The 25,118-nt window shown below is 44.0% G+C and overlaps 1 protein-coding gene and 1 long non-coding RNA gene across 2 annotated transcripts; one reads left to right on the top strand and one right to left on the bottom strand.

Moving 5' to 3' along the window:
* Window positions 1-1,270: 1,270 nt before the first annotated feature.
* On the bottom strand, window positions 1,271-13,595 carry LOC116564309. Its single transcript, XR_004274841.1, has 2 exons — window positions 11,712-13,595; window positions 1,271-3,051 (listed from the first exon to the last, which is right to left on the bottom strand). It is a non-coding gene; the product is annotated as an uncharacterized LOC116564309 (long non-coding RNA).
* A 5,737-nt stretch (window positions 13,596-19,332) lies between these two features.
* On the top strand, window positions 19,333-24,912 carry DUSP6 (dual specificity phosphatase 6). The gene is made up of 3 exons (XM_032297296.1): window positions 19,333-21,367; window positions 21,961-22,398; window positions 23,424-24,912. Exons 1-3 carry the CDS (start codon window positions 20,968-20,970, stop codon window positions 23,729-23,731), a joined length of 1,146 nt encoding a protein of 381 aa, XP_032153187.1. The 5' UTR covers window positions 19,333-20,967; the 3' UTR covers window positions 23,732-24,912.
* The last annotated feature ends 206 nt before the right edge of the window (window positions 24,913-25,118 follow it).

Below are 25,118 nucleotides of genomic sequence, written 5' to 3'. Positions count from 1 at the left end.
TGCAGTGGTGTGTTCTAGGCTCACTGCAACCTCCACCTCCCAGGTTCAAGTGATTCTCATGCCTCAGCCTCCCAAGTAGCTGGAATTACAGGTGCCCGCCACCATGCCTGGCTAATTTTGTATTTTTATTAGAGACATGGTTTCACCATGTTGGTCAGGCTGGTCTCAAACTCCTTCCTAACCTCAGATGATCTACCCACCTCGGCCTCCCAAAGGGCTGGGATTACAGGCATGAGCCATCGCACCCAGCCATGCATTTTTCACTAGCAATATTCAGAATGGAGTTTAGGAATGCAAACAATGGCAAGCCAAACCAGAAGTGGCAAGGCAGTTCTGCCAGGCAGTGAAACAGGTCCTAGATGGGAATTTGCATCTAGGCAGTAACAGGGGATCTTAGCGCTTGGTTGTCAGTCTGTTTCCACCTGCAGAAAGGCAAAAAGGGCGAATCCAGCAAGCAATAACCATAAATGGACCAAGCAGCCTGGAGTGGGGCCCCAGGGCCAGGGAGGGGACTGAAGTTCCGGGAGGGACTGAGGTTCGGGGAAGGACTAATAAGAAAAGGCAAAATTCCAGTTATAGAGAAACTTAGAGGCAGAATGTCGAAGAAAAAAGCAAGGCAAAAGCCCAGTTATTTGAACTGGAATACAAGGTAGTGCCTGTGACAGGAATCAAGTGGCAACTTCACAGCAGGAGCTCAGAACAGAACCCAGAGCCTGGCTGACCTGATATTGAGTGACATGAGCTACTTACATTTCCTCTAAGAGCAGACTTGGGCCCAGCACCTGGGTAGGACTGAGCTGCAGGTGACTCTCTGTGGCCCCCACTGGGGATTGAACCTAAATTCAGGGGAAGTCGCCAGGCAGAACGGCCAACACCACTCACACCAAAGTCCTCCTGGCTTCAAACCCGTTTTTGTTGTTTTTCCCCACAACTTTATCCCATTTGGCAAGCTGTTCTTGTTATCTAGAATTCTCAAGCCCAAACTCCTCAGGCTGCTCATTCTTCAAGAGCAAGTTCAAAAAGCATCTTTTCTGGGCAGCACGTCCTGGTTCCTCTGGGTTCTAGGAATGCTTTACACATGTCTCCATACACGTGTACTACGCCTTGTCTTGTACTGCTTTAGTTCCGGCCTCTCTCCCTGCCTAGTCTTCACCCTTCTTGCCCAACAAGCCTCAGCATCTCTTGAGCCCAGCATAGTGTCAGTATAGAATAGGACCTTGATAAATGTTGATGATAAATAAATGAATGAAGTGACTGAGTGAACAAATGCTTAAGTGAAAATCATTTATTGAAAATTCATTTACTAAATGAAAATCCATCAATCAATAAGCAGGTTAATCAATACCATAGATCGAACATGGAATACAAAATAATAACAGTAGCCAACATGTATGTATCACTAACTGTCCCAGGCCCTGTGCTCAGTCCTTTACATAGATTATCTTCTTTCATCTTCACAACCCAAGAGGTGAATGCTATTTTAACACCCATTTTACAGATGAGACAATACTGGCAACATATTAGAATCTTTAAGAACTCTGTCTGATCTGGGATTTGTTGGCTCTACTTAGCAATAAGATCCCTCACTTCTGGGGTCTTTCACTTGCCACAAGGGATATAGTGGTTGTTAAGGGGTGATGGTAAGGATGCTATCACACTTCACTGATGTCCCATTCAATCCTATTGCCAGGTCCCATGCAATATTTGCCTTTTCCCTCCTGATGGGAGAGGCCACACTAGAATGGGCCAGAGGCCTCTTCATTCTCCTTAGAGCTCTTTACCCTGCTAGCCTCAGGGTGTGGGATGTGGTAGAAACTGAAGTGAAATTATAAGGAATATGTGTATTCACCTGATATTTGCCTATCTACCGCTTTCCAAAGACCACACAAAGTACTTCATGTATCTTATCCTCTAATCCTTACTTTACCCTGTGAGGAAGTGTCTTTATTGCCTAACTCCAGAGGTTTAGCAACTTGCCTAGCAACTTCCCAGAAGCTGGAAGCAGAGCCAGGATTTGAACTGAGTGCCATCTGGCTCCAGTTTGATGCAATTCAACAAATACCCACCAAGCACCTCCTCATGGACATACACATGCCTTTCCCACACAGTATATTGCCACCAGCACCCCTTAGTGTTGAGGACATGGCCATAATCATCTTCTCTGTTGTTCAGGATCTCCTTTAAAAGCATGATTTTAATGGCAACTTTTTGGTGTGCTTATTGGAAAAAGTCACAAAGATCCCATTCATTGGTGTAAAACCTTTGGCTTCACTTTTAGGAACAGACGCTACATAGGATGCTGGGTAAGATACACAGAGCCTCCACTTGGAAAATCCAGAATCCTCCTGACTTCTGCTGTGTTCTTTCTCTTTAGCAACTCATATGCTTATGTTTACATGTGGCCATTTTTGTTGACCTGTTCATGAAGGACGATAATCTGTGAAATGATGCACCAGCCTGACAGACGGACGGTCCCAGAGTCCACACCCTGTGCTGTTTGCTTTGTGAAATTCCAGACTGTTTAGTCTGCTCTATCTCATCCTAATAACTCCAGATTCCACTTTTCTTAATGACTTTCCCCTCCTTAAATGCCTACAGAGTTATCTTTGAAGAAGGGGAAAAAGAATAGATGAATCATTTGCAGGAAACGGGGGGAGAGACGTGTGGTTGGAATGGCAGATGGCTGAGCGTGTGGGCACATAGCTGTCTCTGTTGTTCCTTCCACCACCCTGTGGAAACGAGTCCTTTGGAAGTGTACATTCATTCCAAGGTGGGGGCTGTGCCCGCTTTCAGGTACTAACACGTAAATCCACATCCGCTCAGAGTCATCTTAGACATCCAAACTCCAGGCTCAAACCCAGACTGGACTGTGTATTCTCTCCTTGAAGTTTTGGCATTAGACCTTCTAAAGATAAAGTGATAAACTACTTTCAATTAGTGGCAGCAGAATTTGTCACACTGTCTCCCTTCTCCTGCAGGATATGAAGTATCTGAATATTCTTCATGTGCCATAGTGCAAGCTGCCTGACCTCATAAGGGACTAGCAAATGCCTAGAGGGAAGAGAGAGGAGGGAGAATGTACATTCAGATAAAAATACTGGTTAAGCAGGTAAACACTTGATTGTTCTTACTGCGGCTTTTTGTGGTGAGGGTGTGGAAAGGACATAAAGATACTACAACCTCAGGGACAAGGGCTCATGTGTAGCTCCTCAAAGTTAACTTCCTGCTCATTATATGGAGATGACATTAACTGGTCATTTCACCTAAATAACTGAAGTAAGTTTCTAGAATCCAAGAGTACATAAAGTTTAAGACTGACTTTTTCGGAAGGCTTCATTTAGCCCTTCTGTTACTTCTATGCAAATTTCCAAATGTCATCTGGATGTGTATGCTAGGATAACCATTTGTTATTATTTTATTTTTAGATGTATGAAGCTTGTTTTATCAAGACTCTCTTTCATTGCGTTTTTGTTCCTACTTCCATCACCACCATCTGCCCCCCTTCCCTTAGACCTATACCACAGCACATGCATGTGCAGAAAGATTGGAACTTGTCATTTTTTTCCTTAGTACAATAGGTGTTTTGGTAAAATATGCATCTAGAAGTTGAGATTCGTGTTTTAGCACATATTAGTCTACATCATTTGGAAACAAAGCCTTGTGGTTAAGAGCGTTTTTTATTAATGGACACTCGTTAAAAATCAACTTTAATAATAAACATCATCTGATTAAGCATGAGTAAGGTCAGTCCAGAAATGGATCTGAGTAATCATAAAAATATTTCAGCAATCATAAATCTTGTTAATAATAGAATTTTCACCTCCATATCTATTATGATTTGGTTTGGTGACTCTTTTACTGAAAGTCATTCATATTAATCTCCACCAAAGCACTAATTATTCATGGATTTCTTAAAAGACTTGAAAATTATTCTTTACAATTTTACATCATGACTATACCAGAACAATTTTTGTGTCTCTCAAGATTCCCCAGCCTCACCTGACCCTCAAGCCTTAGCCTCTTCTTGAATGGACATCTGGGGGTTTGCTGTGTCAGCCTCCTGGGGAAGAAGCTGGGGCTTTGGGAAGATCACATCTCACCTGTTGCAACAGGAACCTCAGTGGCTCCAGGACATGGATCTCACCTGATTGGACTCTGTGCATCCTACTTTATGGCTGCTCTCCTCCCACCTCTTCCAGGCAGTTTAGTGGGATGTGGAATCTGGCTTACCCAACAGCTCCCTTAAGTCACTGAGTTAAAATTTGAATCAAAGGATGAGAGGTCAAAAAGATAAATTCCTTTTTCTCCCCTCATTGATCCTCCCCCCCCCACCTGATGAATTGTTTAAAGGTGATGTGCAGGACCCAGCAACCAGCTTTGTTCTTTGTGAAGTTATGTCCAGTTCCTTAACACATCATCTAGTATTTGCATTCCTTCCTTTCCTGCCTCACCTTTTTCTCCCTCCCTTTTATGTCCCTGAAATTGCACCACCCAACAAAATAGACTTAGCAAGTAATCTTTGCCTCAGTTTTATTTTCTAGAGAATTTGGCAAAGGCAATGAGTTTAAAAAAAATCTCAAGTTATATCTTCAATTTGGCCTACAAATTTGACCTAAAGTCTATTTTCTTCTAAATAAGAAGGAAAAATGGAGTTTCATAATCCCCTTAAGATTAATAAGAATTGCTCCAATGAAGTATGCATGGGTTGAGAACATGTTCTCTAAACCTCATCTAACTGTCTTGTGAATTTAACCTCACCACAATATGATTGGATGCTAGCAGTTATATTTCTGGATTGGTTGCTTCTGCCCAGTTTGGTATGATAGCTTTTCCTATATACATCCAACCTACAGGTATTTGCAAACCTACTTCCTGATCTCCACCTTATTATTGTTGTTGCTATCTTCATCATCTGTGAGCCCCTACCACCCATTTTGTTTTCAGTGAATTCCAGATATAACCTGAGATAAAGCCAGTTCAAATAAATATTCAATATACCTTTGATTCAGGATATTCTGTTTTGTGTAAAATATGTATCTTTTAATCAGCAGCTAAAGAATATCAGCTGCCAAAAGCAATATGGTATTTGGGAATTGTAAACAGGCACATTAAACCATTCCCATTCTGATAAAGAAAGAAGCAAGGGACTTTTCCACTTCTTTATTTAATAAGCAAGATAATAAGGTAATAATTGCTCCTCCCCCCTTCTCCCCCTCCTTCTCCTTCTCCTCTTACTCCTTCTCCTCCTCCTTCCTTCTTCTTCAAAACAGGGTTGGCTGAGTGTGATGGCTCATGCCTGTAATCCCACCGCTTTGGTAGGCCAAGGCAGGTGGATCACTTGAGGTCAGGATTTTGAGACCAGCCTGGCCAACATGGTGAAACTCCCGTCTCTACTAAAAATATAAAAATGAGCCAGGCATGGTGGTGGGCACCTGTAATTCCAGCTACTTGGGAGGCTGGGGCATGAGAATTACTTGAACCCGGGAGGCAGAGGTTGCAGTGAGCCAAGGTTGCACCTGCCCTCCAATCTGAGTGACAGAGTGAGACCTTGTCTCAAAAAAAAAAAAAAAGAGACATGGTCTTACTCTGTCTCCTAGGCTAGAGCACAGTGACCTGATAATAGCTGACTGTGACCTCAAACTCCTGAGCTCAAGTGATCCTCCCACTTCAGCCTCCTGAGTAGTTAGGAATTACAGGTGCCCGTGACACCTGGCTATTTTTTTATTCTTTATTTTTGTAGAGATAGGGTCTCACTATGTTGCCCAGGCTGGTCTTGAACCCTGAGTGTCAAGTGATCCTCCCACCCTGGCCTCCCAAAGCACTGGAATTACAGGTGTGAGCCACTATGCCCGGCCCAGGCAAGATAGTATCTTCCTGTGGAGGGGCTGGGATAAGGATAAAGGGTGTTGAATATTTAATAGTATCACTCTGTCTTCTCTGCTCATGCAGAAGGCAGGGACTGTGGTGCTAGATGAGTATATGAAGGCTGTTATTTAATGAGTTAAAATTTATCAGAGAGTGGCTGGGCATGGTGGCTCACACCTGTAATCCCAGCCCTTTGGGTGGCCGAGGTGGGCAGATAACCTGAGGTCAGGAGTTTGAGATAAACCTGACCAACGTGGAGAAACCCCATCTCTACTAAAAATACAAAATTAGATGGGTGTGGTGGCAAATGCCTGTAATCCCAGCTACTCAGGAGGCTGAGGCAGGAGAATCACTTGAACCCAGGAGGCAGAGGTTGCCATGAGCCAAATTCATATAATTTTACTCCAGCCTTCGGCAATAAGAGTGAAACTCCATCTCAAAAAAGTAAAAAATAAATAAATAAATAATTATCAGAGAGTTTGCATGGATAATCTATTGCTGAAACAGAGCTTAAGAAAAGCAACTCTCCTGGGATTAAAATAAAACAAATAAAACCCAGGACTCTTTGACCCTAACTGGGCCTAAGGAATAAGGACAGTTCCCATTACAATTTGAAATGAAAAGTGAGGTGAGAAGGAAAAATCAGGCATCGATGAGTTATGTTTCAAAACGTGTTTTAGGATTAAGTGGCTCTACTTAAGTTTATTTAGCTAGTGAACTCAAATACCATGTCAATCATGAGTCCAAATTTTTGTTTAATTAAGAAATTTTTTTTTTTAATTTGAGCTCATGATTGACAAATCGTATTTGAGTTCACTAGCTAAAATGAACTTAACATTATGGTCGCAAAATAAGGTATGAAAATAAAAAAGGATCAATAGTCTACTCAAAGAATGAGTAAAGGATATGAATAGACAGTTCATAGAAAAGGAAATTCAAACAGCCTTTAAACATACAAAAATATGCTCAAATTGACTTTTAGTAAGAGAAACGCAAATTAAAGTTACCAATATTCATTCCTCAGGGTGGCAAATGTTTGAGAGCACATTGTGGCAGCTACAGTATGGAGAATTACATTACTGGTGGGAATGCAAATTAGTACAATCTCTGAAGGGGACATTTGGGCGATAATTATCAAAATTATAAATTCATATACTTTTACCAAACAATTCCATATTTAAGAATTTATCTTACAGATATATTCACACACAAGCTGGATGAATGTATAAAACATAATCATTTCAGTCATTGCTTGCAATAGCAAAAAGATTATGAACAATCTCAATATTTATCAATAGAATGGCTAACTAAATAAATTATGCTATGTCCATGCAATAGAATACTATGTAGTTATTAAAAATGAGTCTGCTACAATTGCATAACAATAATAAATGCATATCCTTGTACCTGCATAGACTCCTCTGAGAAAATACACAAAATACTAGTTTAAAGTGGTTAGCACTAGGGAGAGCAACTGGGTGGCTAGGAGAGACTAACTTACTCTAAGCCATATCCTTCCTTTTATATTTTGTTCCATGCGCAAATGTCACCTGTCCAAAAATAAGTCAACAATGGCTTTTATTTTTTTGAGACGGAGTCTCGCTCTGTTGCCCAGGCTGGAGTGCAGTGGTGCAATCTTGGCTCACTGCAACCTCCGCCTCCTAGGTTCAGGCAATTCTCCTGCCTCAGCCTCCCAAGTAGCTGGGACTACAGACACGTGCCGCCACACTGGGCTAATTTTTTGTATTTTTAGTAGAGGTGGGGTTTCACTGTGTTAGCCAGGATGGTCTCGATCTCCTGACCTCGTGATCTGCCTGCCTTGGCCTCCCAAAGTGCCAGGATTATAGGCGTGAGCCACCGAGCCCAGCCAACAATGGCTTATTTTTTAAGAGAAGAAAAAAAACAGAATAATATGTGCAGACATTTTAAAAGGGGCTTTCATCTAATTTGTGAGTAAACTATGCTGTGTAGTTCCCAGTCACTTGGCAACAGCACAGACTTTTAAAAATATATGCAAATAAGTCACCTTTAAAGACTAAATCAGAAATTAGAATTATCAAATGGCTGCCCACACTACTTTATTAATAAATGAATAAATCTTCATTCATTTCCCTTTATAACTGACTCTTGTCAGCATAGCCATGGTTTGTTTCTAGTTGTTTTCCTTGAGCTCTTTGCAGTAAAGGAATCTAACAAGTAAATGAAAGAGCGTATGCAAAAGCAGGCTGTGATATTGTGAGATTTAAACTGTCCTTAAAATAAGAACTAATTTGTGTAAGGATTTAAAAGGCTTATTCTTCTGTACTTTTTAATCTCCTAATTGCTTTGTGACAACTTTGCCAGTACGTTTTCCAAGAAAATGCATGTTAAGAGTGAACAAATGAATCAGAATAATTTACTGTACTAGAGAAAACATTTCCATTTGAAAGAGCTAATCATTCATTACTTACGTAAATGTACTTTAGAAAGGAGCATATATTATCTTCTCCTTATGTATTCCTGATATGTCTTCTTATTATATCACTCAATAACCATTTGGTTTTCATATGTAAAATGAAGTACTTTGGGTTTCCTAATTGTAAGTTCAAATCATCCCATTCCAGCTGGAAGGACTCCACGTCATTGAACACCACCATCCTTTTGAATCCTGAAAGTTGATACTGTTCTAAAAAAAGCACTGAATGCTACCCCTCATGACTTCTTCATTAGGTCACAGTCCTACCTGTTAGTTTCTTGAGGGTAGTGTCCCTATGTGATTTATCTTTTTATCCCTCGGAATATCTTATACCAACTCAGCACATATAGAGAGCATGGATTATTTTTTTTTAAGGTAGTAGACACAGTCATTTTGGCAAAACTTAAAGCAGTTTCCATCTGTCACACACCCTGTGATAGATATCAGTGATGCTTTCCCTAAAACAGGAAAGAATTCTAATGTGGTCCAGGGTGCTAAATGGAGACCTAGTATGGAAGGGGCCCAGCAGCAGATAGAAAAGGTGTGACTACGTGCCTCTTGCTACAAGTGCAGACTCCAGACCCCAAAGGGTAAAACACAACCTGAAAGCATGTAGACGACTGTGTATAACTCCTTTAAATATGCCCCCCTAGCTCCATCTCAGCCATAGAAATGATAAGAGCATCATTCCTTACACTTTTGTTTGTAATGGGAAACAATGGGGAAATGGGCCTTTCTTTATAAAATCTCATGTTACAGAACACTGTAACCAAAATAGGCTGTAATGGCATTCTCATCCTGAAGGCTATGGGCCCTTATATTGGAAATGCCACTTCCTGGGTGGTGAGTACTTGGAATTTCTGCAGAAGCTTCCCTCTAAAGAGTATTTCTGATGCTCTTACTCACTCAACTTTCAACTTTTCTGTAGGTTTGAAATTTTTATAATGAACTGTTATTGGGGAAAAGCAGCATCCCTCCCCGCACTACCCCACAGTAATTACTGCCGCTGGCATTTGGAATAACACTTCCCTCTCTTTCGTGGTTACAATTGCAAGCATCTCTCAGTATCTCCCTGTGTGAGGTAAGATAAGTATTCTGTCATCTTCTATTAATAGGGAGGGATTCTGAGTCACAGGAGAGCTAAGTGATTTTTCTAGCTGCAGAAATAGGAGGAATAAAACTAAGCAGGCTGATGAATACATTATTTTAGGAAGAGGACAATTGCGGTGGTGCTGCATCCTTTTTCTGGACAATTGCAATTGCTTCCTAATTGGTTTTCCTGCCCCCAGTTTCTCTCTCCCTTCCAGTCTACTCGCCCGCTTTGTTACAGAATTATATCCTGAAATCATGTCACACCCCTGTATAAATATCTATGATGACTTCACCTAAAGAAAAATTCAAAACTTCCTATCATGACATCTAAAGCCCATTTCCATCTGGCACTACACTACCTTTCCTGTGTTCTCTGCCAGTCTTTGCCTTCCATACCGTTCATCTGCACTGCACTGGTCACACATGTCCATCCTTCCAAATCTCATCTCGTGTCATCTTTCTTTCTTTCCCAGAGTGCCAGTCTTCTCCTATCCCACAGGATGGGGGAGAATAAGAAATCTGCTTCCTGGGGATCTAACTCAGATGCTGCCTCCCCTGGGACACTTCCCAGCACCACGTCTACCTTCTGCCTCCCGCACTGAGGCAGATGAACCATTTCCTCTTCTTGTTCCCATAGCACTTCCTTTATACTGCAAGGACCACATTTGTTACATCACATTCTAGCTACCTGGACACATGTCTAACCTCCCCAATTAGTCGTTTTTTGTTTTGTTTTGTTTTTTTAATTCAGCAGGGCCCTAACTCTCACTCATTTTCACAAGCTCCAGCAGTAATTTCAGTTTTAGATACACAGTGGGTGCTCAATAAACACATGATGCTGCTACCAAGATAACTTCTGTTCTTTGTAATCTCCCAATTGCTTTGTAACAGTTTTCACCAGTAAATAACTCAGAGTGCATGCTAGTTCAAGAGTTACATTTGCAAGGGCAAGAAGATTAGTTATGCCTGACACAGCATTTTCCTGTTTCGAAGTTCTGGTGTGTGTGCCCAAAGAATACTACTTGGATTATATCTTTTTAGTTACTTCAAGAACATTTCTACAGTTGCTGAACAGACTAGACATGTGAGGAATCTGACTATCTGGAATGTCTCCTGAAGCTTCTCAAAGTTTGGTCCATCTGTATAAGCCACTGCTGGCTGCTGGACTACAGTATAGTTGCCTGAGCCCATCCCTAGATCTCCTGAGTAAGAGTCCCTGTGGGGTAGGCCAGGATATGGACTGACAGCAAATACCTCCAGGTGTTTCTAAACATTTCATTTCTAGACCCGCTGGTCTGGTTGGGAAGCTCTTGTGCTCATTGAAAACCTCTGCCTAGGTAAGGGTCTGTTGGGGGAATGACTGTTGTGAATGCTTCTAAACCAGTTGTTAGTCCAGGTCACATATCAGAATTCCCTAGGCAGCTTTTGAAAAATACCAATGTTGAAATCCACCTTAAATCAATTAAATCAGACTTACTGGTTATGGGACTTGGGCACCTATATTTTTTAAAAAGCTTTTCTTTTAAGCCAGTTTGGCTGTAGAGTACTTGTTAGATTCTTTTGATCAAAACCAGGGGTTAGTGGTTAGAGGTTCCAGATTTAAGTTACATTCCACACCACATACCATCTCACTCTCACTATAAAAGTAAATCTCACAGCAAATTTAATTAGATGTTTTAGCAGATGGGTACAGTCATACAAACTGGGAAAAGCACATTGCATGAAAGGGCCACACTGAAGGCAGCAGTGTTCTAAAGGTGAACCTGCAGGTCATGCCATCTCATGGGGGCAGGATCCTAGGCTCAGTGCTAGAAGGTGCACCGTGACACAGACAGTTGAGCTGTCTGCTCTCTCTTGTATCTTGGTCATGCAACGTCCATAGGTCCTGCCGCACCTCCTCTACCACGTATTGTAAGTGTACCAATTTCAAGAACAGAAATAATTTGTTTTTCATATCCTTTATGCTAAATTTAAAAACCCTCAGGTCATCAAGCTGATTCACATTAAAGAATGCCAGCTAATTATACCTACCTAAAGCATTGGAGTACTACAGCTGGTTACATTGAATTACTTAAAAGTAAATTACTGGAGCTTTGGGACAGCTGAATTCATGGAGGTTCCTGGAGTGTGGTGCACCTGGAAAGGGCATGGAAACTGAAGCCCCTTCCCACATGCCTTGCCCTGTACATCTCTTCATCTGTATTCTTTGTAATAGTCTTTATAATCAGCTGATAAATGGGAATACCCTCTTGGCCTTTAAATTCCAATGGAAACAGCCATAAAGTGGAATAATATGTACCTGAAAAACCCTAGTCAGTATACTGCATCATCGAACTTAATTGGTTAAAGCAAACTTATTATGTAATAACACCAGAGTCCTAGGAGAAAAAAAAATGCATGAGATTATTACATAAAGTGCTTAATACAATGCCTCACAGAAAGTTGCTTCTAAATAAATAATTACAAGGAAAATATAAAAGTTGGAGAATGCAATAATGTCGATGTTAAACTAAAATTTAAAAGATTTAACAGTTGAATACACATCACCACCCTAATCAAGATATAGAACATTCCCCTCACTCCAAAAAGGTCCCCCATTACCCTTTCCAACAAATTACCTGTCTCTTCAGGACAACCACGTGTAGGCAGCATAATGACCTCCCAGATATCCATGCCGTAATGTCTGGAACCTGTGAATATGTTACCTTACATTGCAAAGGAGACTTTGAAGACCTTGAGATGGGTAGACTATCCTGGATTACCTAGGTGGGCCCAGTGTAACCTTAAACTTAGTCCTTAAAGTTAGAAGAGAAAGACAAAAAGCAGGTCAGAGAGATACAGTGGTAGAACAAGCAACAGAGATTTGAGGCACGAAAACCACGTGACCCGCTGTTGTTGGCTTTGAAGACAGAGGAAGGTAGGCACATGCCAAGGAACACAGGTGGCCTCTAGAAATTGGGAACACAGCAAGCAGACAGGGTCCTACACCCATAAGGACTAAATTCAGCCAACAATCTGAATCATCAAGGAAACAGGTTTTCCCCTAGAGCCTCCAAAAAGAAAAGCAGTACTGCTGACACCTTGGGTTCAGCCCAGTGAGACTCCTTTGGCACTTACAACCTACAGAGCTGAAAAATAATAAATTTGTGTTAAGGCAAAAACAAAAGTATATTACCAAACAGAAAATATAACAAAAGGACAGTGAAATCTCATCATAAAGCCTTTTTCCCTGGGAAACTGGTTAGGCAGGGGCATGACCTAGCAAGGGTTTACACTTTTGAGGTTTGGGTAAGGAATCTAAAACTTTTGGTGGTTCCAGAAAAGACTGATGGATTTATACCAAAGGAAATATACTTATCAGATGTTTAATAAAAATAATCTTGGAATCATGTATGTGCAAAAATTAATATAGAAACTGTGCTAAGCAGGTGTCTGTTTACTCAAGCCTCGGTATGCTTCTACAGTGTGGCTTCTAGCACAGCCTTTCTCATCCATCCATGAATGGAAGTTTCCTTCCAGTCATGGGAGAGTGGCTCTCATGCCCAGCCCTGACCCTCTCCTCTTCCCCCTCCCTGTATTCTGAAATGCTTCTGCTGGGCATGAAGTCGGAAGGAGAAAGGAAATTCCCAGAGAATGAGACTTCTTATATGCAGGACTCATAATACAAATATGTGTTTCTTTCAGTTGCCTTGAACCCAGATCACTGAGTGATGATGGCTATGTGGCTCAGGCTAGTAGACTTCCAATTCCCCTCTTGTACAACATGCAGTCCATAGGATCAGCTATGAGCCAGCATCAATGGAGCAGGGAAAGTGCCTGCTACTTCAGCAGGTGAGTCCTAGAGTGATGGGGAACCCCTGGTATGCAGTGTGTTTTCACTGTCCCCAAACTCTCCAGGTATCTTGGCCCATTGAGAAACCTCAATTTCTAGGCTGCTTACACCAGCAACTAAGAGGGGCCATAAAGCAATTGATTCTGTTCTTTGAAGCTTTTTATAAAAATTTGTATGGATTTTTTTTCTCTTCCTGAGAACTAATTAACACTGTAATGTTTTTTGTTATATGATCCCTTTTCAGCAAGGTCAGTAAACATTTATTAAGGGTTGTGGTTGAGCGTGGTGGCTTACATCTGTAATCCCAGCACTTTGGGAGGCTGGTGGATCACTTGAGACTAGGAGTTCAAGACCAGCCTGGGCAACACAGCGAAACCCCGTCTCTACTAAAAATACAAAAATTAGCTGGGCATGGTGGTGCATGTAATCCCAGCTACTCGAGAGCCTGAGGCACAAGAATCGCATGAACCTGTGACGTAGAGGTTGCAGTGAGCCAAGATCGTGCCACTGTACTCCAGCTTGACGACAGAGTAAGACTCTGTCGAAAAAAAAAAAAAAAAAAAAAAAAGAATTGTGTGTGTGTGTGTGTGTGTGTGTGTATGCAACAATAAAAACGGATAGTAGTAGTCAATGAGTTAATTGTTTTAGGACTGTTTCTACCCCCTTTACAAATATAAATCATTGATTGCAATAGCTCTGTGAAAGAGTATTCCCATTTTACAGATAAGGAAACTGAGACTTGGAAAGATGAAATGGTTTCCCTCAGAGTCATAAGGCCAGAAAGTAGGTAAGCCAGGATTAGAATCCAGGTTGGTCTGATTCCACAACTCCTAGTCTCGACCAGCAAGATTAACCTTAACAAATTATGTAGAAGCTGTCATAGTATACCAGGTTGAATTCATTTAGGGCCACTCCTCAAGTTAGGAGCAGTGTGTACTAAGCAGCTTTGAAGGAACTGAGATTCAAATTTGGATTTCAGCATAAATTACCTGACATTTGAGCCCAGGCTTCCCCACCATAAAGTTGTGATAATGGTATGCCTGTTTTGCATGGTTATCACAATGGTTAGATTTAACCTGTACAATGGTTGGTGTAGAAAAAGCTGTAGCTATTATGTTGTTATTTCATGTATATCCAGATATAACTTTTGTAATTAACCCACCAATGGCCTTAAGCAGTGCTGTTTAGACTGGAGTTTGGGGCTCCCTAGGGTTCTATTAATATATTTTTGGGGGATCTGCAAGTTCTTAAGTTTGAAAAACTGAGCTAAAGCATTCCTGTATTGTGGACACACACAGTTACTTCCACTGATTTCTGAAGCAAAAATAAAATAGGAGAAAATACTACCTACTTAGAAAAATAATGAGTTCTCTTACACAACAGCTATATGTACTACTCACACCTGCGTAAATAAAGGAATACAAGATGGAGAGAGAGGTCACCAGAGGAAACACAGCCCACACAAGGAGGCTCAAGGCAAATATTCCACATGTAGATGCAACATGGATAATGCCTCTGACACCACACACATGGTGCTTCATGATAGGACAGGTTTTGGAGAGCCAAATACATATAATCTCTCGCCTCCTTGGCTGGCAATGTAAGCTATGCTTTCCCACTAAGGTTCATCGCTGGGGCTTTGGAAATAGTACAGTGGGAAGCAAGGTACCGTCATCTCCTTTCCAAAAAAAGGTAAATGAGCTTACTCAGAAATGTACTGCAGAAATGCCAACTTCGTGACAGTTTCTTACATATACATTTATATATACTTTTTACATTTCCTGCTTTGTAAAAATAAAAGATAAGAAATAAGAATCAATGAATATTTTCCCAGTGGAAGGGATGGAATTAAAACATCTGAAATAAAAAATTAACACTGCTATCTTTAAATGAATTTCTTTCCTAGGGACTGTCCAGCTTTTAAAAAAATATCCTAGATAAAGTTTCTATGAGAGCCTGAATGTAAATTAATTTGTCTTTCATCAGATGATGGGAAACAGAAATGCAAGAAAGTTGATGAAGATCATGATTTTCAAAAGCTTAGCCAAATTGGCTGAGGTAGACCTAAATTTCACAATAGTTCATATTTTTCTTCAGGTGGGATCATCCTAGCAATGCTCGAATGTGCCATCTCGTTTTAGGGAACCTCCAGTCTTCCCGTAGCTATGCCTGCAGGTGAGTGATTCTGGTGTTGCCGACCAGCTTTTCCTTGAGGTCTAAGCTAGCCTGCCTTTCCCCTTCCCCCGCATTGTTTGGGGAAATCATTAACTTGTGCTCAGTAAGACCTTGAAGTTCCTCATCATGGGACAAGCTGCACGGACTTCCACGTGAGAAGCAGTTTGATTGCAAACCAGGATCTGCAATTCCTAGGGGCTGCCCTCATAGAATTTTAATTGGGGGCTGTTTGAAATTCCCTTTGGCTTTCTCTGTGCACACCCCATCACTGCGCATGAGTTATGTTACCTATAGTCAGTTCCGTAGGCCTCTCGTGTTCCTTAGCTGCTACTGTTGTGATACAACTTCTTGGTATCTTTTTAAAGCACTCATCAGGAAGACCTTAGGGTGAGTTTTGTGCACCCCATATACCTTTTTATTTTAAGCCACACTATTTCAAGTGTATCCTTCAAATACAGTTAAATTCAGTTTTGAAGTTTTAGCTGCACTGAAAGCCACTTCACTTTGAGGGCCTCCCTAGGACCCCTAAATGCATTTGCATTTTAAGTCAAAACTTCCAAAATTCTCCTTATTTGCTGAAAATCTGTGTAACTATTTTCACATGATATGTTAATAAATGTCATTGTATTCATAGAGATTATTCCAAGAAGATTAAAGGTCATGCTAGCCCATTTGGATCTTGTAAATTGCAAGTGCCCTCAAACTCAGAAAAATTGCAGCAAAATTGGAATGTTTCTCAAATGGCCTAGACACAGTTTTTTTAAAAAAATATGTTTTTTAACTAACGTTTTTACAGAAGTTTATAGGGGAAAACACTAGGAGGAATTCAAGCACAAAGCACAGGTATTCGGTGTGTGTGTGAGCGCGCGCGGAAACAAGCATCTATGAAAGTGCCTCTCTGCACTTATGAGAATGGATCACAGATGATCTGCTATCTCCAATCTTTAAAAACAGCCCTCTACATATGAATGTCCTCTGAAGGGCACTGCGCCCTCCGGAATTAAGGAAGCCCATAATTCTTCCAACTACTAGAGCCCTTATCTCCTAAGAGAGCTTTTCCTCAGTGCCTCACAGGAATGGCAGGATCACCACTAACGGCATTCCTTATGCAGTAATGAAGCGGTCATAATTTAAAAATCATCTTCTGAATACCAACTTCATGCCCGACACATCTCACGTGTCATCTCAGTTGTCTCTAACCCTCACAGTCCTTCGAGGGAGGAATATATATTCCCAATTTTACACATTTCTGAATTCCTTTTCTTGCTTTGTTTTTCTGTATAGCACTTTCACTTTCTAATATATAATTATTAGTTTTGTTTATTAGATTGTCCTCATTAGAATGTAAACTTCAGTGAGGCAGTTTATTCTTGTCTGTTTATTCACTGATGCTTTCCTGGAATCTAGACTAAATGAGTGAATGAATGATGTGAGACCCAATTGACTAGTGAGTGGCAGAGGTTTGAACCCAGGCCTATGTGCTGTGCTGACACACTAGATGAGCAATGGTACTTGTGAAGATTAGGATCTAGGGCATACTCTAAGGGAGAGAGAATATGCAACATTTAGTGAATGGTTGACTGATGAAGAGTTGTGTGCAAAGAAACCCACTGATGTGTTAAAGGAGCTGGGAAAGCAGCCTAACTTTTGATCTTTGACCCCATCTAGGGGGAAGGAGGCAACAGAAGGCTGGAGAAGGGCTGGAGGAGGCTGGAGAAAGCCAGGAGGTCAAAATTTAAAATGCTGACCTTGAAATTCTTCACATTTGGGCAGGGGAATACCACATGGAGGTGAGTATAGTGTCCACAGCACTCTGTAATCCGTGCATGTGGGCATCCTTAAGAGTCTGTAAAGGGTTTGGATGCACGTCTTGACACTTTCCGTTGCTACTATCTGACCGTGGGCAAATTCCTTAATCTTTGTAAATGGGGATGATTTACATGGGTTTTCTGAAGACTGTCTGAAATTATGCACGTAAACACAGAAACAAGATGGTACCCATCATGTAGTAAGTGATCAGTACACACTGTTATATATATCTATTATATCAGTTTGCTGTGGCTGGAGAACAGGGTGTTTCAAAGGTGACCGGTAGGGAGAAGTCAGAAATGTAGCTGGGTCCATTCTGATAACATTGCTAAAGGATTTTGATCCTGGACTATGAGAACACCTCCTTTGCTTGACAGCTGTATTAGAACGGATTAAATCGGTTAGGATAGCACCTTGGAGGGCTTTGCTGCAGATGAGCCAGTCCAGGCGTGCTGTGAGGCAAGCCTCAAGGGGCATCTGTGGAATGCCAAAACCGTCCCCCCAACCGAGGCCTTTTCACAGGTTCTCAATTCAGAAGGATAAAAAATTAACTCACAACAGCTAATAGCACCCCACCACCATTTTAGGACATTTCATCGTACCCATTTTGTCGTCACAGGGACCATGAAGCAGATAGTTTTATATTAATTATGTCGACGTGGAAGACTGCAACTTAGAACCGCTAGATGATTTAACTAAGGGCGCACACCTAGATAGAAGCTGGATACATAATTCAAACGACTGCCGTCTCACTCCAGAAGCCCTTTACGCAGCATTTCTAGGACTGAGCGGTCAGAACGCCACTTTAGTCAATATGCCAGGGAAGATTGGCATTCCCCTGGCGATAGAGTTCAGAAGCATGGGTAAAACTAGTTTCGATGTGTCCTCCTGAATCTACAGTCATACTCAGGTGGCTGCACTTTTAAAGCAGGCAAAGTGGAAACCCAGCTTCCCTCCCTTTCTCTTCTGTTGGAGGTCCTGGGCTGCACCTCCAAAAGGTTTGCTCTTCCCAGTTCCGCTGCAGGACACCCTGCCTCTTCCCTCACTGTCCCCAGGTCCCAATGACTGAAACGCCTCGGGGTGGGAACTTCTGTGACAGATCGGGGAGGATAGGGGGAGTCAGCTTCAGCGCAGGCCTCCCCCGGCTGAAACTAGAAGATATCCAGTGAAATACAGGAGTTTAGTTCCAAGGGCTGCCCAAAAAAGGTGCGGAGAGGAGCGCGGCAATCCCCACCTTCGTCGAACATGCTCCTCCCGGCGCGGCCTGCCTGCAGCAGAGCTCCAAAATTGGCAACCCGGGCCTCGCAGCCGCCTTTTTTTAGCCTACATTTCCCAAACCAGGGAAGAGGCGGCTGACTAAAAATGCAAATTGCAGCAGGGGCGTCAGCAGGCATGCCCGTGGGTGCGGGGCGTCGGGCGAGGGGAGACCCCGCGACCTTAGGCGCCCTCGCGGTGTTCTCGGTAGGCGCAAAGCGCAGCGAGGGACGCTACCCAAAGCCGCACCCCGCCGGGCGGCTGCCCCCGCTTCCGCCTCCCAGGCAGCGGCGGGACAAAGCGCAGCCTCTTTTCCGCCGGAGTTAGGGAGGGGATGCCGGATTAGGGCCCGCGCCTTCCGGCCGCAGCCCTCCCGCGCCGAGCCGGCTGCTCGCAGGTGGTTTTCCGCTCGGGAGGGTCAGGCCTCGGCACTTTTATATAACAATAGAGCTCTGCGCGCCGGGAACGCGCCTCTCCGCCGCCGCGGCCCCCACCCGGCCACGCCTCCATCCGGCTTCCAGTCCATCCGCCCCGCGGCGCCTGAGCCAAGCGCCGCGCGCTGGCCTGGCCAGTACCTCCCCAAGTTACCTGCTGGCTCTGCAGGGCGGTAGGAACGTTCCCCGCGACTCCTTGAGAGCCAAGAGCCGGGGGGGGGGGGTCCCGGCAGGCACTCGTCCTTGCTCCCCCCACCACCCGCCCCAGATCTCTATGGAACCTGGAGTCCCCCGCTCAGCCCAGCACCCGTTCACTGGATCCCGCAAAGCCTCGTGCCCGCCAAGCGGGGAGACCGGGGCAGCGGGGCGGTGGCAGGGAGCGCAACGCGCAGGCGCGGCTGGTGCTCTAGGGAGTGCCAGGCGGTGGACAAAGGGAGGGGGCGGCGGCAGGAGGGGGCTGGGGAGGCCCCCTCTGGCATGCCTCCCTGCCAACTGTAACCAATCGCGGACCCCCTCTGCGAGCCCCCGGAGCCTGGAGACCTTGCGGGAGGACTTACCCACGCCTCGCCAATGGCGGGGACTACCGGCCCGACCCGGCCCGGCGTGTCGTGTCCCAGCACACCTCACCCAGGCAGTCCCGCCAGACCGGCTTCTCCGTCAGAAGCCGAGCTCCTTGCCCAGAAATCATTAACCAACGCGACCCCCCAGCAGGCGATGATGGTGGTGGGGCCGGGGGAGAGATTTAGATCTCCGGAACAATGGCTCGTAACTCCCCACGCCGCTGGAGCGGAATACAGTAAAAGTACTGGACTGCTCTAAGAGTTTGTTTCTGTACTCTATATTGTTTTAAAGAAGATAAAATGCTACTTTAAGAAAAAAGGTTTTCTTCTGATTTTGTGGACAACCCAACATTTGTTTGCTTGAAAATGTTTTAACAGAATCCCGGTTTGTTTCGAAAGATGTTGGATTAGCATTTAACACCTCATCGGTCACTAAAGCCCCGTCAGTTCACCAGCCCCAACACAGCCTCGGCAAAAAGAACATCAGAGCAAACAGAGCTGGGACTTTAAAACTGGCAAACAAATACCACACACCGCCTAAAGAAGGGGGGGTTGGGGGCGGGGAGGATTAATGCGAACTTGGGTCCAAATGAGTTTGAAGGGAATACAAAGAACAAAAAGTCAGCACAAGTTTTCCTAAAGCTAGCTCCCGAACGCAAGCGTCGCGAACAAGGGCTTTTGTGCATGCTAATTGCGCCATTGGTGCGCGAAAGTTCCGACGCGAAGTGTGAACTCTCAACAGAAGGAAACATGAGACAACTGAAGTGCCCTGGCTTATGTGCCCTGCTCCTCCTCTGCTGCCGCCTCCCCTTCTTTCTCCTTCCTCCCGCGGAGCCCGCTGTTGCAGCTTGTTTGCACTGGGGCTTATCCGGAGCGGAAATTCCTTTCCGTTTTTGTGAATGACAAACTCATTAACAATTCATCAACACAACCTGTTCCAGCCGGCCCGTCCCCACGGCAACAGCCCCTTCCGCAGCTCGCTCATTGGCTGACCCGGAGAATGTATCCATTGAGACGCTCGCTGTTTGTATCCATTGAGGAGCAGCCTCGCGCTGGGGGTGTGCGAGGCTGAGTCCCAGGGATAGTGAGCAAATCGAGTCTTAAATAATCCGAGGAGAAAGACGCCCGGGTAGATTTGAGTTGCAGCCTTGGAGGGAGGGATTAGGAGCCGCTAGACTTTTTTTCCTTCCCTCTCAGTAACACGGAGTCCGAATTAATTGGATTTCATTCACTGGGGAGGAACAAAACTGTCTGGGCAGCTTCATTGAGAGAGATTCATTGACACTAAGAGCCAGCGGCTGCAGCTGGGTGCAGAGAACCTCCGGCTTCACTTCTGTCTCTTCTTCCCCAATCGCCAGCCTCGGCTTGGGTAAGGCGAGGCGGACTTAAACCCGCTCTGAGAGCGGCAGCTTCGCGCGCAGTGCGCTCGGCCTATGCCTGCCCTGAGGGGCGTCTGGTAGGCACCTCGCCCTCTCTCACAGCTCGACCCCCATGATAGATACGCTCAGACCCGTGCCCTTCGCGTCGGAAATGGCGATCAGCAAGACGGTGGCGTGGCTCAACGAGCAGCTGGAGCTGGGCAACGAGCGGCTGCTGCTGATGGACTGCCGGCCGCAGGAGCTGTACGAGTCGTCGCACATCGAGTCGGCCATCAACGTGGCCATCCCGGGCATCATGCTGCGGCGCCTGCAGAAGGGCAACCTGCCCGTGCGCGCGCTCTTTACGCGCGGCGAGGACCGGGACCGCTTCACCCGGCGCTGCGGCACCGACACAGTAGTGCTCTACGACGAGAGCAGCAGCGACTGGAACGAGAATACGGGCGGCGAGTCGGTGCTCGGGCTGCTGCTCAAGAAGCTCAAGGACGAGGGCTGCCGGGCGTTCTACCTGGAAGGTACGCGCCCGGGGAACTGCGCTCGCGGGGCAGGGCGCAGGGCTACGGGCGGGGTGCGTGGACTAAAAATACTTCTGCCGCTGGCGCTTCATAGCCGCGCAGCTTGCCCAGGGGCCGGCCGCCGGCGAGGTAGGGGCCGCGACCCGCGCTTTCCGCACCGGAGAACCGGGCAGGGGCAGAATCCACCCGCTTCCGGCCGCAGTTACCGGCCGTTTCTTTCTAACGGGTTCTGCATCTTCTTACCCAGAACATCCTCTACCATCACCCTGTTTTCTATTGTTCGATTTTGAATTAAGATTTGCAGGACCGGAGAGGTTGTTGGGGGTGCAGATTGGCACATCCTAGCTTCTCAAAATATTCCCAAAAGTTGCCATTTTGTATGTTTCCGGATTTAAACGAATAAGGGTTCCCTGGCGAGGCGGGCCCGTTCGTTCCGTTCCCAAGGGTGCACATTTAAAGTGTGTTTCTCTCATTATGTGTGTAGGGGGATATGTAGGGTGCTTGTGGTGTTTCTTACGCCGGGCTGGTTCTTACAAGCTGTGAAAACTACTACGACTTCTCGGGTTACACGATTGCTTTTCTCGTTCTGGCAGGTGGCTTCAGTAAGTTCCAAGCCGAGTTCGCCCTGCATTGCGAGACCAATCTAGACGGTTTGTGTAGCAGCAGCTCGCCGCCGTTGCCAGTGCTGGGGCTCGGAGGCCTGCGGATCAGCTCTGACTCTTCCTCGGACATTGAATCTGACCTTGACCGAGACCCCAATAGTGCAACAGACTCGGATGGTAGCCCGCTGTCCAACAGCCAGCCTTCCTTCCCAGTGGAGATCTTGCCCTTCCTCTACTTGGGCTGTGCCAAAGACTCCACCAACTTGGACGTGTTGGAGGAATTCGGCATCAAATACATCTTGAATGTCACCCCCAATTTGCCGAATCTCTTTGAAAACGCAGGAGAGTTTAAATACAAGCAAATCCCCATCTCGGATCATTGGAGCCAAAACCTGTCCCAGTTTTTCCCTGAGGCCATTTCTTTCATAGGTGAGACTAATTAGTAGTCGTTGCTCTGACATTTAAATGCAAAATTCCCAGCCATTCATAGAGTTTAAGCTGTTAATCGTTCTTGCTGCTTGCTAATTTGTCGGACTGAAGGTCTCTAATGTTTCTAGAGCATCCTTAATTCTGTTTTATCTTCTTGCTAAGGGAAGAAAACCTGCCTTTTGACATGGCTGCAGATCACCTATTTGAAATGCTGTTTCTTGGATCTTTGAATTCAGTCATTTGACGGGGGTTGGGGTCGTTCATAATCGGAAAACAGATTTTTCCCACAGTCTTTGGACTCAGGGGAAGGGTCAAATAGAAGTACTCACTATAGACAGGAATTCCAGCATTGCTTTATAATTTAAAAACCTAGAAGTTATATTAGGACGTCAAGTTAGTTGTTGGAAAGCAGTATGAATGCTAAATGTTATCCAGTTGAATGATACTGTGATACTGGTAACAGTGAGACAGTGGGTAACCTGAGCCCAGCAGGAAGAACTGTGGGCTGGAAGCCTGGGAGAAGTGAATCTCCAGGCATTGTAATGCATTTCCTATTACAAAGGAACTCATTTTCAAGCCATGTCGACATCCTGTTCCTCCTAATGGGCTGTCCCCTGTGACTTCCCTCTCTCTTTTAAAATGCCTGAATACCTCCATTGTTAACTGCACAACATTTGGAGAATAATTTAATAGACCCTTGCAGTCTGCTTGTCTGTATAAAAGGCATTCACGAACATATTGCAGGGTTTCTGGTATTCACATGCTGAGGCAAAGAATGCACCCATTAAGGAGTTTTTTGTTGGCAGAAACTTAATACAAAAGCTCTCTTTTTAGAAAATATCTGAAATATGTAATTGTGTCCAGTGTACATATTTTATTTCAGTGATGCATTTTCCGTTGCCCGTATGGCTCAACAGCCACACACAATTATTATTATTATTATTAAAGTTCAGTTTTTAGACTGATCATTCACAAAGTGTGGTTTTCAATACACTGAGATCTTGCTTTTCTTTTTGTGTTCACAGATGAAGCCCGGGGCAAGAACTGTGGTGTCTTGGTACATTGCTTGGCTGGCATTAGCCGCTCAGTCACTGTGACTGTGGCTTACCTTATGCAGAAGCTCAATCTGTCGATGAATGATGCCTATGACATTGTCAAGATGAAGAAATCCAACATATCCCCTAACTTCAACTTCATGGGTCAGCTGCTGGACTTCGAGAGGACGCTGGGACTCAGTAGCCCCTGTGACAACCGGGTTCCAGCACAGCAGCTGTATTTTACCACCCCTTCCAACCAGAATGTCTACCAGGTGGACTCCCTGCAATCCACGTGAAAGACCCCACACCCCTCCTTGCTGGAATGTGTCTGGTCCTTCAGCAGTTTCTCTTGGCAGCATCAGCTGGGCTGCTTTCTTTGTGTGTGGCCCCAGGTGTCAAAATGACACCAGCTGTCTGTACTAGACAAGGTTACCAAGTGCGGAATTGGTTAATACTAACAGAGAGATTTGCTCCATTCTCTTTGGAATAACAGGACATGCTGTATAGACACAGGCAGTAGGTTTGCTCTGTACCCATGTGTACAGCCTACCCATGCAGGGACTGGGATTCGAGGACTTCCAGGTTTATAGGGTAGGACCAAATGGTAGGGTAGGAGCATGTGTTCTTTAGGGCCTTGTAAGGCCGTTTCCTTTTGCATCTGGAACTGACTATATAATTGTCTTCAATGAAGACTAATTCAATTTTGCATATAGAGGAGCCAAAGAGAGATTTCAGCTCTGTATTTGTGGTATCAGTTTGGAAAATAAAAAATCTGATACTCAATTTGATTACTGTAAATATTTGATCTTAAATCACTTGACAGTGTTTGTTTGAATTGTGTTTGTTTTTTCCTTTGACGGGCTTAAAAGAAATCCAAAGGGAAAAAGAGCAGTATGCCACTTCTTAAAAAAAAAAATAGAAAGAAAGAAAATTGTGCTCTTTTCTAATCCAAAGGGTATATTTGCAGCATGCTTGACTTTACCAATTCTGATGACATCTTTATGGACACTATTATTACTAAGACCTTGTTATGGCAAAATCTTTAGTCTTTTTCATGTATCTTCCTCATTTTTTTTCTCTTTATGTAGTTTGACTATGCCTTACCTTTGTAAATATTTTGGCTTGTGTTGTCTCAAAGGGGATAATCTTGGAAAGACACCAAATCATGGGCTCACTTTTTTTTTTTTTCCTTAAACTTCAGCTGTGCTAAACAGTATATTACCTCTGTATAAAATTCTTCAGGGAGTGTCACCTCAAATGCAATACTTGGGTTGGTATCTTTCCTTCAGAAAAAATTTGTATAAAACTGGAAGTGTGTGTGTGAGCATGGGTACCCATTTGATAAGAGAAATGCATTTGATTGTGAAGAAGGGAGAGTTAAATTGCTCCATTATGTTTGTGGTGTAAAGTTTTGAGCTGGAATTTATTATAAGAATGTAAATCCTTAAATTATTAATAAATAACTATTTTGGCTATTGAATGTGTATTTTTTTTAATCTCTCAGTTATACCTACATGTGAAGTGACACATTGTAGAAATTTTTCATTCAGGGATTGATTTTAACTTGTAGGCATAGCAGGGCAAAGTTCTTAACTTTTTAAGCTTTTCCTAGAATTTTTTCAGGGGCAGTTTATGAAATTCATCCTTTGCCCCAAAAAAGGATGACATCCTAGAATGGACAAT

The sequence above is a fragment of the Sapajus apella genome, unplaced genomic scaffold (genome assembly GCF_009761245.1).
Source record: "Sapajus apella isolate SASKATOON/1434 unplaced genomic scaffold, GSC_monkey_1.0 scaffold2, whole genome shotgun sequence".
NCBI lineage: Eukaryota > Metazoa > Chordata > Mammalia > Primates > Cebidae > Sapajus > Sapajus apella.
This window is presented reverse-complemented; position numbering and strand designations above follow the sequence as displayed.

What these genes read in the sequence shown, in the direction of transcription:
- DUSP6 (XM_032297296.1), top strand. Translation starts at nt 20,968, where the DNA reads ATGATAGATACGCTCAGACCCGTGCCCTTCGCGTCGGAAATGGCGATC. An exon ending in CCGGGCGTTCTACCTGGAAG is followed by an intron (nt 21,368 to 21,960) that starts GTACGCGCCCGG and finishes TCGTTCTGGCAG; the next exon opens with GTGGCTTCAGTAAGTTCCAA. An exon ending in TGAGGCCATTTCTTTCATAG is followed by an intron (nt 22,399 to 23,423) that starts GTGAGACTAATT and finishes TTGTGTTCACAG; the next exon opens with ATGAAGCCCGGGGCAAGAAC.